This window comes from Mytilus galloprovincialis, chromosome 1 (genome assembly GCF_965363235.1).
Source record: "Mytilus galloprovincialis chromosome 1, xbMytGall1.hap1.1, whole genome shotgun sequence".
Classification (NCBI taxonomy): Eukaryota; Metazoa; Mollusca; class Bivalvia; order Mytilida; family Mytilidae; genus Mytilus; species Mytilus galloprovincialis.
This window is the reverse complement of record NC_134838.1, coordinates 106,061,638-106,076,071: the sequence shown is the minus strand read 5'-3', so window position 1 is coordinate 106,076,071 and position 14,434 is coordinate 106,061,638. Positions and strand designations below refer to the sequence as shown.

The 14,434-nt window shown below is 31.4% G+C and overlaps 1 protein-coding gene across 1 annotated transcript in view; it reads right to left on the bottom strand.

Annotated features, from left to right (window-relative positions):
* LOC143049053 (uncharacterized) overlaps positions 1-14,434 on the bottom strand; it is a 124,805-nt gene that overhangs the window by 106,647 nt on the left and 3,724 nt on the right. Inside the window, exon 2 of the mRNA XM_076222852.1 lies at positions 13,728-13,790. Coding sequence (XP_076078967.1) covers positions 13,728-13,777 — 50 coding nt within the window. The 5' untranslated portion in view covers positions 13,778-13,790. The remainder of the gene's footprint in view (positions 1-13,727; positions 13,791-14,434) is intronic.

Below are 14,434 nucleotides of genomic sequence, written 5' to 3'. Positions count from 1 at the left end.
AATGGATTATTTTGATGGGTCAATCAATGGATGATTTTGATGGGTCAATCAATGGCCACAGCTACACTGTTTTGAATTTCATACTAGTTTATCCCGACTTTTTTTACCTAAATTGTCATCCTGCCTTTTTTTTTTTTTGCAAAGTGTCTCATCCTGCCTTTTTTTTTACTCAAAACTCCGGTCCTGCCTATTTTTTCAAATTTCATCCCCCCCCCCCCCCCCCCTCCCCATAAAAATCAAATGGTAGCTCCCTTAGAAGACTATAAAAGCGATGTTCATTATCTTTCTTCTGCTGTAAGTTTAATTTAGTTATTTTGTGTCATAATTGCCACCTCATATGTTTTAAATTTGAATAAAGAAGATTCAGGTTGTCTTATACGTCAATGATACACACAAAAAAAAACGATAACAAATAAAATAAGGTGCAACATTCATTCTCCATGAAAAGAATACATCACATGGATGTAATTTTTGTAAGAAAAATACCAATTTCGTGAGAAGTTGTGTATTTGACTTGAAGAGCCAAGGCAAACTGACAAATATCTGAATGAACGAATCGATTTATGGCATATAAAAAACAAAGCCCACATGGTTAGCATTGAATAAATAGAAGGCCACTCTTAAATGATCACAACGTAGAAGTTTTTGTTCTCTTAATCAATAAGATAATTTCTGAAATAACGCGGGTCCCTATTAACTTAAAAGTTTTTTTGTTTTTTGTTTTTACCATGAATAAACTTTTTTTTTAATTATTATTATTTATTGATATCAGCTCTGGACATTAATATTCTTAAAAGTGAAACTGTTGTAAGTGATGGTATAACAATTATTTAAAATAAATCCCTTAAATGATTTGTAAAAAGAAAGTTTAATTTTATGTATCAAAATTTGTAACAAATGATTATTTAAATCCCCACTTGAAGGCCTCCGATAGACTGAGTGAGCATAAAATCATCGCCCACGACAAACAAGTTAAAGGTAAACTTTTCAGTACAATTACTAATAAACGTTTTACTGTCGACCACACTGTTATGAATTTCGTTCTAAGCAGTAGAGTCAAGTTAATGTATAATCCTCCAACATTTGTAATTGTAATTTATGTGTATTCCTCAATGTAAAACAATAGATAGACTTGGCAATACAACTTTTGTTAAAGGGCAGGTATGATGCGACCTGTACTTGATGTATCATATCATATTATTTCCGAACTGTACTTCTGATGAATGTCAAATAAACTTGCAACACCATGGCTTAAAAGGAAAAAGACCAACGTACAATCAACCAATAAAGTCTGAGCAACACGAACCAGAATTAGATATAACAATAAACAAAAGACAACATACCATCTATTAGCGTAACATTTTATGTAATGTTCAGTAATGTTTTCTAAACAGTTTATTTTATTACTATTTGATTTTTTGGTAATAATAAATTCTAAAATTTGTTATGGAAGAGATTAATACCAGCAACGCATTTAGTATTATGGATCAACTATATAAATATCAAATATTGTGCTTCAAAAAATAAAACGTCACGGACCATGTGCTTACTAATTATATAATTTTTTGGTGAAAATGAATAAAGTTTTGTAAGTGAATCAACTCTGAAATCCTATCATTAAGGTCCTTTAGGAACAAAAGAGGGAGGAGGAGGAGTGAATGTTTCCCCATGACTGTTAGGCCAAAGAACAATGACGTTTGAAAATGTTCATATTCGATTTTTTATGTAAAGAGTAGTGTGTCGCTGTGAAATAGTCATAATTCCGATTATCAACAATAACCGAAGAAAAAATATCAGCTACAAGAGGAAAACATAGGAACAACAGAAACAATGAACTACAACAAAAGCAAACGCCAACATAAATAGAAACGGACTGTTTATAACAACTGGCATATTACAAATTTTCTTGGCTTCAAACTCCAACCATTGTTTTTTCATCACCAGTCTGACTGTTGGGTAGTGGCCTGTTTTGATACACTATACTAGTAGTCCTCAATATATATAATTGGTGTTTTCTCTTCCTCTGTATGTTGCTTGTCAATGTTTGAAGGGTTGGCAATATTCGTCTACTTCGGAGCTATACAGTTGAATGAGCTATGGTTGGTTTATTTGCTTCATCTATTGATTGGTCTTACAACTGCGTAGTTCGGTGGACACATGAGCAGTTGATTCTACAGTTTCCTCGTCAAATTGGTTCGTTCTACGGCCGTTATGTTGTTCCACAGAAAGAGTGGTCCATAATTTTAAACCAGTTCCTGTTGATCACAACTATCTGCTATATTGTCCACATGTAGAGTTCCTCCCCGTAAATCACTAGATCGGTATCATCATGGTAGTCCTATCGGTCCATATCTTCTTCATTCCTGTAAGTATTTTATTGTACAATCTTCACAGAGTCTTATTTCTCCCCGCATTGTTCTCTTTCTGTTTTCACAGGTGTGATGGATTTTTATCTGAGAAAATCAACACGACCACTGAGACTGGCAACAGTACGTACAGTTCAATAATTTTAAAATCTTTGTATCTTTGTTGAAAAATATGACCTATTTTTTTTTACACAAACACAAGTGAAGGTCATCTATTTACTTCGAAAAACAGCATGGACTATAGTTAAATACAACTGTTCGAAATGAAAAAAAAACAACCTCTATAAACATCGTACGCCCGAAAAAGGCAACAGTAGCATACCGCTGTTCAAAAGCCATAGATCGAATGAGAGAAAACAAATCCTGTTTACAAAATAAAACCGATAAAAACACATCAACTATAAGAGGAAAACAACGAAATAACAGAAACACTGAAGTGTTACAGAAAAAACCAACAATGCTTCTCTGAATTTTCCTTCGTTTACAGACCTCAACACATTATAATAGGTTGAAATCCACTACCAAGTTTGGAATAACTACTAAACCAGAGGACCAAGGACGACGAAGCACATCGAAGGATGACACAACAGCATAAAGAAAATGATTCATGTACCACATTCAAACATTCAAACTTTGATAAAGTACTAAAACGACGATCAGGGAGGAAACATTGTGATCGTTATCCAGTACCAGTCAGCATTACTATAACCTACAGAGCCAGATATTTAACATTACTTTGTAATGATACTTTTATTTCATGATTTTAAATTCACTATTTTATTTTTGTTTTCGACTGATGGAGATTTATAGGTTAGACAATACTTGGTCATGTTTTATGAATATTTAAGGTTTATGTACCCTTCTGTAGCCATTTTTGAACGAACTTTTCAAACTTCAATTGTATCAAAACTAAAGATATAATGAATAATAGAGATAGACCATTTTGTACATATTCCAAGGGGAAACTTGATGCAAAGCATTATTTTTTACTGTTCCATTGCATTTAATAGAAAAAGAGGACTTTGTGGCAAATAAATCAAGATTTTTATAGAAAATCCACAGCCTTTATCCTTGTACTCTCATATTTGGCAATTTGATGACTGATAGATATAGGATTATTGCATGCAGTGCTAGCATTGGTTTCCTTAAAACAAGTTTATAAATGTAGTTTTGGTTAAGACAAGTATAAATATGGCCAAAATCAAGTACACCTTTTAGGGTGCGCTCGACTTTAGTGACTCAGCACGAGGTGTTTTGGAATTTACAGGTTACTTAGAACTTTTTGTAAAAAATAAACACTAGCACATCATAGAAAACCAAGTGAGTAATTTATGTTTCAAATTTTATAACAGAAATCTCTGTATTAAAGGCTGTGGATTTTCTATAAAAATCTTGATTTATTTGCCACAAAGTCCTCTTTTTCTATCAAATGCAATGAAACAGTAAAAATTAATGCTTTGCATCAAGTTTCCCCTTGGAACATGTACTAAATGGCCTATCTTTATTATTTATTATATCTTTAGTTTTGATACAATTGAGGTTTGGAAAATTCGTACAAAAATGGCTACAGAAGGGTACATAAACCTTAAGCCCAAGGCGAAGCCGAGGGCTTAAATCCTCATAAAACATGGTCAAGTATTGTCTGACCAATTTAGAACGTATTCGCACTTTTAGTGACCTTACAAAATTATCCTTTCCCATTGTAATATTCAAACCTAAACAAGAGTTCACTTTTTATAATGAACTAAATATAAAACATAGGTAATAATCATTTCAATGGATGAAATGAAATAGCGCTGACATAGTTTGTGAAGGATAAATTGTTTTTCTTCTACTTCAGGTAAAAGTTTATACTTATATATCTTTAGATTTTTTTTCATTTTGAAAAGCAACACAATGTTATATAAATCCCCTTTTTGAAATTTTTTTTTTATAAATATAAAACTCTCTGTATGAATATTTGAAATGAAATGTATTGTGTTTCTCCGAAAACAATCTTTTGCTTTATATGTCAGCAGTCTGGCATTGTGTTTTTTTTTTTTTAAAGAAAAAGAAAATAATTCCCTCAAATGTAAGGTAATATATAAATTAAACAAAAATCATTTTATTTATCCTTACAAATTATTTTTTTTGTGTATTCTATATATGTGTACCATTAGAAAATGCATGAAATTTTGCAAAATTCAAAAAGTTTTTATTTTCATCTTTGCTCTTTCATCTTTAATCAGTAGACTATTTTCCCAAGGACAATGCCTTAGGGGATTGTATACTTTGTTAGTGCAGCTATTAAGAGATCACTTTAATAATTAACTGACAATGAAAAGTCATTTCATAGTGCATGGAAAACCATGTACTATAAATAGAGGGCAAAAAAACTGACTTTTCATTGGACGAGAAGGGTTGAGTATGTTCTAAGTGAATGAAAGTCTTTTCAAACTTTGTGAACTTCAAAGAAGCAATTATTGCTTTTAAAAGGTGGACATGCAATCTAATCCGATTAACTTATAGACTTTGAACAAGATTTATAAATTTGTTATTCAAACAGTTGACGTTTCATAAGATATATTTTGAATTAATGAATAGGTGTTTGTTGATTGTTACTCAGACAACATCCTCTTATATTTTGAACTGTAAATAAATCGGGTAAATAAATCTATAAATAGTCAAAACGGTTTAAAACAGACACGATGTCAACTACTGACCAAATATAAGTGTATGTAAACCACGATCTTTCAGGTTTTTAAGACGATAAAGTAAATTCGTATGTCAATACATTTCAGGTTGATTGGTCAAACAATGTAAAATATTTAAGATAAAAAAAGAGTCGACACTAATTCAATGTTCTGGGTGTTTATTTTATATTAAAAAAAAAACATTTCATGTATATAAACTTCATGCTTTATCTTTGATATTTTATTATACGCGAGTGACAATTATCAGAAAGACCTTAATGCACCCACCTAAAAAGAATAATAAAAAAAAAAAATACTGAACTCCGAGAAAAATTCTAAAACAAAAGTCACTTATCAAATGACCGAAAATTAAAAGCTCAAACACATCAGACGAATGGATAAACACTGTCATATTCCTGACTTGGTACAGCCATTTTCTTATGTTAAAATATGTCTGTATTATATATATAACTGTCGGTATTTTATATTTTGCCTGGTAGTTAATAATTTGAACGGTGCATTTTTTGTTAATTAGATAAAATAACCTCTGCCAGTCCTTGTACGATTTTTTCTTTCTTCTAAAAACCATACGATGATAATAGAATAGAATACAATAATTCGAAATCAAATGCGTATCAAAATGTTAAAGGAGCACTAGCTAAGAGAAATGAAAAAAAAGTAGAATATGTTTTCGTTTGGTTCAATCATTAATAAAAATAAATAATTAAATAAAAATTCGTTTTCAGAAGCCAATTTGGTTCAATTTTGTAAAAATAAGCAATTCCCGTTTGAATGGTTTTACACTAGTAATTATGGGGTCATAAATAGCTTGTTGTTTGGTGTGAGCCAAGGCTCCGTGTTGAAGGCCGTACATTGACCTATAATGGTTTACTTTTTTAAATTGTTATTTGGATAGAGAGTTGTCTCATTGGCACTCACACCACATCTTCCTATATTTATAAAGAACTATCGCTGAGGAATTATTCACTTACAAGTGAATAATTCGACCTCATTAAATCTGCATTAATGTGACCCTCAATTTAACCCATGAGCTAGAGATTGGTTACGCATACATACATCGTGTTCAGCTATTAAAATGACAATAATGACAACATTGAAAGTGAAACAAAGGTGTACCATTACGCTGACTATCCAAACCTCGCGCTTTTATGGAAATGTTAAATATAACATTAAAATGACATCATTACTTGACAGGACTATAGTACAAATAAAATGCAAGAACATTCAGGACAAAGAAATACACAAAAAAACATTACAATAGAACATTTCGACATGCTCAACTTCACAAAATTCCGTGCAAACAACGGTACATTGCCGGCTCATCTACATGTTTGACGAAAGAATTGTCCTTTAGATTGACAAACCATGTGTTTTCAATGAAAGAATTTCTTTAGAACAATGTGAAACTGCTTACCCATGTCTGGTGTATAAAATTATAAGCCTGGTACCTTTAATAACTATATGCGTGTCGTAAATAAACTCATCATAGATACCAGGATTGAAAGTTTATATTTACGCCAGACGCGTGTTTCGTCTACAAAAAACTCATCAGTGACGCTCGAATCAAAACATGTTAAAAAAGTCAAATAAAGTACGAAATTGAGGACCAAAAATTCCTAAATGTTTTGCCAAATACAGCCTTAGTTAGAAAAGCCGTAGTATTTCAAAGATTCAAAGTTTTGTTAACAGTTTTATAGTTTTGAACATATCGATGATACCTCAATTCAACACAGAAGTTCTGACTACTGGGATGGTGATACCCTCTGGGAATTTAAAATCTACCAGCAGTAGAATCGACCCAGTACATTTTATCTTATGTTCAGTTATGTTTTCTAAACAGTTTATTTATATAATTATAAATTCTAAAATTTGTTATGGTAGAGATCGGGAAATTTATGTTCTATTGTATTGTTAATTTGTGTTTAATATAATTTCTCTGTCCTGAATGTTTTCCATTTATTTGTATTGTACTCCTGTCATGTAATGTTGTTATTTTAGTGTTATATTTAACATTTCCATAAAAGTGGGAGGTTTGGCTAGCCACAAAACCTGGTTCAACCCACCATTTTTTCTCAAGAAATCTTGTGCCAAGTGAGGAAAATGGCAATTGTTATCATATAGTTCGTTTCTGTGTATGTTACATTGTCGTTTGGTTTTTTGTTGCACTTTAGTGTTTCTCTTGTTCCGTTGTTTTCCTCTTATAGTTGATATGTTTCCCTCAGTTTTAGTTTGTAACCCGGATTTGTTTTCTCTTAATCGATTTATGACTTTCGAACAGCGGTATACTACTGTTGTCTTTATTTGCCTACTCGCAATGCGGTATAAACCATATGTGAATTAAAAAAAATCTAAAGAACATCTGGATAATTTTTAATCACGATCTTTCTCTGAAATTAGGTCTATTAAAAAAAGTGGCAATTGCTACTCAGACTTTATAGAACGTTACCAGTGTAAACAGTTGATGATAAAGGGTTATTTCAAAAAACGTCTCGTCCTTTTTCTAAAAAAAAGTTTATCAGAAGATACCAAGACGTTGTTGATAGATATTCCGTGTCAACTGTTACTGTGTGGTGCAATTTAATATGATATGTTTTATGTTTATTCGTGTTTATTTTTTTTTCATATAAATGTCATCTTTGAAATTTTGCACATTTTATTTATTTGGAGAGGATAAATTTGTTTACATGCAATCCTATTGTTCATTTATACAATACAATATTTTTTAAATTAAACAGAACTAAATTTATTATCGTCTCCTAGGAGAAGATATTGAAAATTAAACGATGACATTCAGTGCGTGAATGCTTCTTACTACCTGATTGGAAGATATTACGAGACGTTAATAATCAAAGTTTATTGATTGGTTAGGACAATCCAAACCTAGTAAATGTCCTTCAATCCCGTAGAGTATCAGATTTGTCCTTTTTATTTTAGCAATAAGATTTTGTCTGGTCATTAATCATGCATATTCATGAAATTGGTACACGGGTAACTTTTATCTATAAATAGCCGAATCTTCTGGAGTTTCGTAAACAACAACGTTAAACGGTAATATATACTACTTCATAACATGTGACCTCACGTGTGTGGTAAAATTTGTTGATTCATGCACGTGGCTATTCTAGTAAATGAATTAATCTACAAAGCGAGAGCACTTTCCATTTTCATCAGCTAAGAGACGACTAGCTCTTTTTGAAAGGCTAATACTTGTCATAATTTATATTATCAAAATAATATGTTACTGTAACAGTATATATCATAGTTTATCGTCAGTTATAATTACGTCATCAATTGACGCATGTGCAATGTCGATGATGGTAAGAGAATGAAATTCAAAACAGTGTGGCTGTGGCCATTGATTGACACATTAAATTCATCCATTGACTGGGACAATTTAGGTGAACGTTTGTATGTAACGACCATTGCTCACTGTGTACTTTTTAAAGACACTTAAACTATGGGGTCACCAAAGGTTCTCAACACCTTAATAAAGTAATTCGAAAAAATTAATCAGAAATAACACGATGTTTTGATTTATATCAATTATATAAATCAAAACATAAAGGTTATTCCTGATTAATTTTTCGAATTATTTTATAATTAAAGGCGTTAAGAAACCTTTAATGACCCCACAGTTTAAATGTCTATCGTAGGTACGTCGTGAACAGTGGTCGTTACAGACAAACGTTCACGTAAATTGTCCCAGTCAATGGATGAATTTAATGTGTCAATCAATGGCCACAGCCACACTGTTTTGAATTTCATTCTAGTATGACTTCTTTCAATTCATGCAGTCTCTCAATTGAGACTTAATGTTTCCTCAGGATATTTTACACCAGGAAAAGATTACCTTATCTGTATTCGGTCAAACCTTTCGTAACCTTAGGTCCACAATGATCTTGAACTTCGTAAGTCTTCATTTAGCCTTTTTATCGCGTTTGATTTGGGCCTCGCCGAATTTTTTGTAGACCAAATGAGCATCTGGCGTACAATATTTTCATTTGCATATGCATAATATATGGCCTGGTATTTATGATTTCATTGATGTAAACGCAATAATGATGCTGGTAATAGTTGTGTGTGACTTTTTTCAATAATCTTCCAGTCTCTAAGTAAGGCATATGTTAGTTCATATCCAGGAGAAGATAATATTTCAGGTAAATGATTGGGGGTCTTTTGTTTATATGGTAAAAATCCAGGGTGATGTTTCATTTCTATATTAAAAGCTGTTGCTATTATTCCAATAAAACTATCCTCAATTTGAATAATCTTAGCATAAGCGACTCCTAATGCTAACAGTTTTACGGTTTTCATATTTGTCAAGATCGTTCCTCCTATTATATATGATGGAAAATATGAAAACGGATACTCATTTGGTGAAATATATACTTTCGAATTTATACCTCTCTGTGGTTTTGAAAAATCTAACTTGTAACCAATTATTACTAAATCGTCGGAGGTCATGCTGTTGATTGCAACGTTATATACATTGAACGTATTGACCAATCTATCATCATCTACGAAATGCACAAATGTATTTGGTATATCTAAGTCAGATAACCACAAAAGTGAATAAATTGTCTTGTAAACAAGATTTTCGTACGTATCTTCAATATTTAGCTGAAGAATATCTTTATACAGTTTTGATTCTATTTCAATGAAACTAGGATTCACACCGTCTATATAGCCTGTAATAAAAATAACTTTGGTTCGTATTCCGTCAATACCTCCCCAAGTCTTGCGTATAGCATTACGTTGACCAAAGTTTAGCACATATGATTTCACCACTAACAACAACTTTAAGTTATCACAATTTGAATTGTCACAGATTTTTTCTGACGGATCTATTCTGTAAGCATCCTCCTTCCTAAAAATATTTAATGGCTCCACTTTAGTAGTTCCTGTTTGTTGGATGTTATCAGTTATTACCTCTAAATTAGGTATCAGGAAATCTAGGTTCATATACACATCTATGTAAGTATAGTAATATTGCAAGTAGGCTATTTGGACGGAACAATATCCACACATCAATAATATAAATATCCTAAATTTAAAAGAAGAAAAAATATAACAAGTTATTCGTTTGTTTATGTGTTACATATTCGTTTTTCATTCATTTTTTATATATAAATTAGGCCGTTAGTTTTCTCGTTTCAATTGTTTTACATTGTCATTTCGGAGCCTTTTATAGCTGACTGCGGTATGGGCTTTGTTCATTGTTGAAGGCCGTACGGTGACATATAGTTGTTAATTTCTGTGTCATTTTGGTCTCTTGTGGAGAGTTGTCTCATTGGCAATCATACCACATCTTCTTTTTTTATATTTAAAGGTCATGTATGGCTGAAAGAATAATTCATCGCGACTGAAAACCCAATATAAACTGATGATATGTTACTAAAGTTCAAGAATCATTATATTGTAATGATTATCACTATCAATTTGAACATTTCAAATGTACTATTTTGATTGAGTTAAGCGATTTCAGTTGATATTTAATAGTGTGTCTTTCTATGTTGTGATGTTACACTATATTGTTTCAGATTATGGTGAAGGTTGGTAAATATTAAAACGTTAAAACCCATATGTTTTCACATGTCGTTAGTCAGGAATCTGATATTCAGTAGTAGTCGTTTGTTGATGTGATTCATAAATGTTTCTCGTGTCTCGTTTTTTATATAGATTAGACCGTTGATTTTCCTGTTTGAATGGTTTTACACTTATAATTGTTTGGGCCCTTTAGCGTGTTGTTCGGTGTGAATCAACGGCTCCGTGTTGAAGACCGTACTTTGACCTATAATGGTCTACATTTACAAATTGCGACTTGATTGAGAGTTGTCATACCACACCTTCTTAAATCTATCTATTCATTAATGGCAACTACATCTGTTCAAAATGTCTGATATATATGTTACAGTAAATAGGTGATATTAAGAATTACATGTAATTACTAAAATTTAGGAATTACATGTAATCCCTGATGTACTTAGTAAATACAAGTAATTCCTGAAACGACCCAGTTATTACCAGTAATTACTAATTTTAAAATGAATTTTTACACCTATTTACTAACTTTTAAAACAACGTTGTAATATGGTAAGCTGATCAAAAGTTATGGTAATTCTGGCTATAGAAGATCAGTGAGTACTCTTAAAAGTGATCAGCCTAAAATGTACCTTTTTTGTTATAAGAGTATTAGCTACGAGACATAAAATAAATTAATTATGATTTTTTTGTTTGTTAAATCATTAATTAAAATTATATAGTGAAATTATAATTCACTTTTAGCAGTCAATCTGGTTCTTTTTTACTAAAATAAGCAGAGAAACATGGTTGATGATTTTTGCACTTGCAAGTGAATAATTGGACCTCATTGAATACGTATTCATGTGACCTTCAATTCCAACCCTAGCTGGAGATAGGTTATAGGTGTATTCAGATTTAGAATTGTAAGGGTTTCGCAGAACCAAGTATCTCGCTGACTTTAGCTGTTAGTCATAGGCTCAACAAAAATTGGAAAATATCAAATTTTTTGACTAGTGCTGTAAGAAGCTTCAATCCAAATTTGGTTAAAATCCAGGATGGTTTATGAAATCTAATATATGTTTAAAAAAAACTTTAACCGCAGATTGTATGTAATGTTAACTGGGAAAAAACAAGTTCATTTATAAGGAATATACGAAAAGGGATTTTTTTTACAAATTTTACTTCTGGATATTATCTTATTATCATAAACAAGCTTCTGTCCAAGTTTGGTAGAAATCCAGGTTATTCTGAGAAAGTTATCAAAATTTTAAAAACTTTATTCACAATGTGAATGTAATGTTAACTGGCATATATGTCCATTTATAAGTAAAATACGGAAAAACTTTATTTTATTTTCACAAAATTTACTTTTTGAAAGCTTCTGTTCACGTTTGGTAGAAATCCAGGATAATTTAAGAAAGTTATCAAAATTTAAAGACCTTTAACCACATAGTGAATACTTGTGGATGATGCTGACGACAGAATGGTTTGCTCTGTCTGGCTTTTGCGACAAAGTTCGCAGGCTCGACAAAAAGAAACATAATCATAACTAGATTTGCCATTGCAAGCAATAGCGGATGTCACCCTTCTCCCAATTGCCACTAAGTGGCAGCCAATTCAACAATTTTAAATAGTGATTTTACATATATTCATGGCAATTCATCTTTCTACAAATTTTCAGAACATTTGAAGCATTTTGAAAATTTTGATTTTTTTTATGTTTTCATGGCAACGGCAGCCATTTTGGAAATTCCAACGCCAAATTCTGCTTCAATACATGACAGTCAACATTATTGTGAAGTTTCATTAATTTTAAAGCATTTTGAATTTTTTTAAATTTTTGCTGCTGTATCCATGGAAATATTGTAGTTCCAATGATTGTCAAAATCATTCAAAACCTGTATATAGTTGAAAACTATTTTGTATGAAAATTAGATGATTCAAAATTAAGGCATACCAAAATTATTCACCAAACCCTGACGTTTTTGGAGTATTTTGACCTGTTTTGCATTGTTTCCATGGTAACGGCCGACATTTTGGAAATTCCAACGCCAAATTCCATATCTACTAATGTTGCTCATCGTTACTGTGATTTCTATGATTAACTGGTAAGCTCTGTCGTCATGACAGTTTATGAAAAATGTAGGAGAGTTACGGGTATTTCTGCACGGTTTGTTCAATTCTTCTTTTTTTTTAGTGGATTTCATGATTAAGATAAGTAATAAACAAACATTTTAATTGAGAAAATTAAAGAACGAAAATAAGACAAAACACAAGTAATACATAACATTTGTAGTAGTACGAAGGCTTTTTGATGTTATTCAAGCATACACGTACACTCCATGTTGTTTGTGTTCTTTACAAAAGAATTTTCTATCCAAGGAATTGATTTCCTCAGCTGTATTTGACAAAATCGATTTTGTTAGTCCTCCTGCTTTAACTACTTTATTTGGCTCTATTAACTGTTTTTATTTGAGCGTCATTTGTGAGTTCTTTGTATATGAAAATTCGTTGCGTGGAGTATAAAAATAGAATCAGAAGCGATGTGGTGTACGTATGTCATTTTTAGAATTTGGATCCCGTATGCTCTTCAAATATTATTTGAATACTCTTTCAGCAATCACAATGAATGTAATAAGTTATTATGGATTTTCTCTTTTCAAGGTCACCCCCCCTTCCCCCCCCCCCCCCAAAAAAAAAAAAAAAACTGTTGCCGGTAAAGAGATGCAAATAAATTCTTATAAAAGATCAATCTTTTATCTTTCAATGGGTTTTTTTTCATGGAATTAATGCTTATGCATCTACAAGATTAAAAATGTATGTACCATATACTTTTTAATTTAAAAGTTGACAAATATCCCTAAGGTTCATACAGTAATTTGAATATAGCAGGTATATAAGTTGAAAAAAAACTTAAAGTTATTCTCTTACATTAATCTAAATACAAATACGACAGAAACAGTGTATACAATTCAAATATACCAATTTAGCCGTGTTTACCTTCGCTAATAAAGAGTTTGTTTTATTTCAATAAGATTTAAGCCTGAATAATATTTGTTGTAATGTCTTTTTCTTGTTCTCTTAATGTATTTCTTATATACTTAAAAGTTGAGAAACACTTAAAGAAAGTACAAGATTAACTCACGTTTTATTACGTCCACATCTTCTGAATGATATTTTCGGCATTCGTTTCATGCTACCTGCTTTACTGGAAATAATTGACACTTTGTTATAATACAGTATTTTTATCTTTTGACAGTCATATTAAAATAGTCTGATATTGGGCTGCATATAATCCTTCAAAATGTTCTTCATTACCGAATGACTTTTATAACGAGTTTGTATATTTCTTATCGTTCCAATATTTACCTTTTCCACTCTTTCCAATATTTACCTTTTTCCAGTACTTCCAATAATTTCATGCACTGTTGAACATCTGTTCAGAGAATTCGTTTTTATTTAGTGAAACAATAAATAAGCTGTTATCAATTGGAAATGGAAACAAACATGTAGACCCATAGGTGGCCTTCGACTGTTGTCGCTTTGACACATTCCTCATTTCCTTTCTCAATTTTATGTAGTAAATGATAGCGAAATATGCAAATAATCATAGATTTGAAAATTGATGTATGGTGTGTGTGTGTGTCCTTTTAGCAGTACTTGTTGATAAAGAGTATAGTCGAATTTTAATGGAAGTTATTCATGATTGGTTGCTATCTAAAAAACTGCGCACTACGTCTGGATGGACTAACATTTATAGTCAGTTCTACACTTACGTTGCTGCTGATGTAAGGTCTTATACGTGTGTTTTTTTCTTTCCTATTGTTTTGTAAGTTATGCTATCATTTCCAA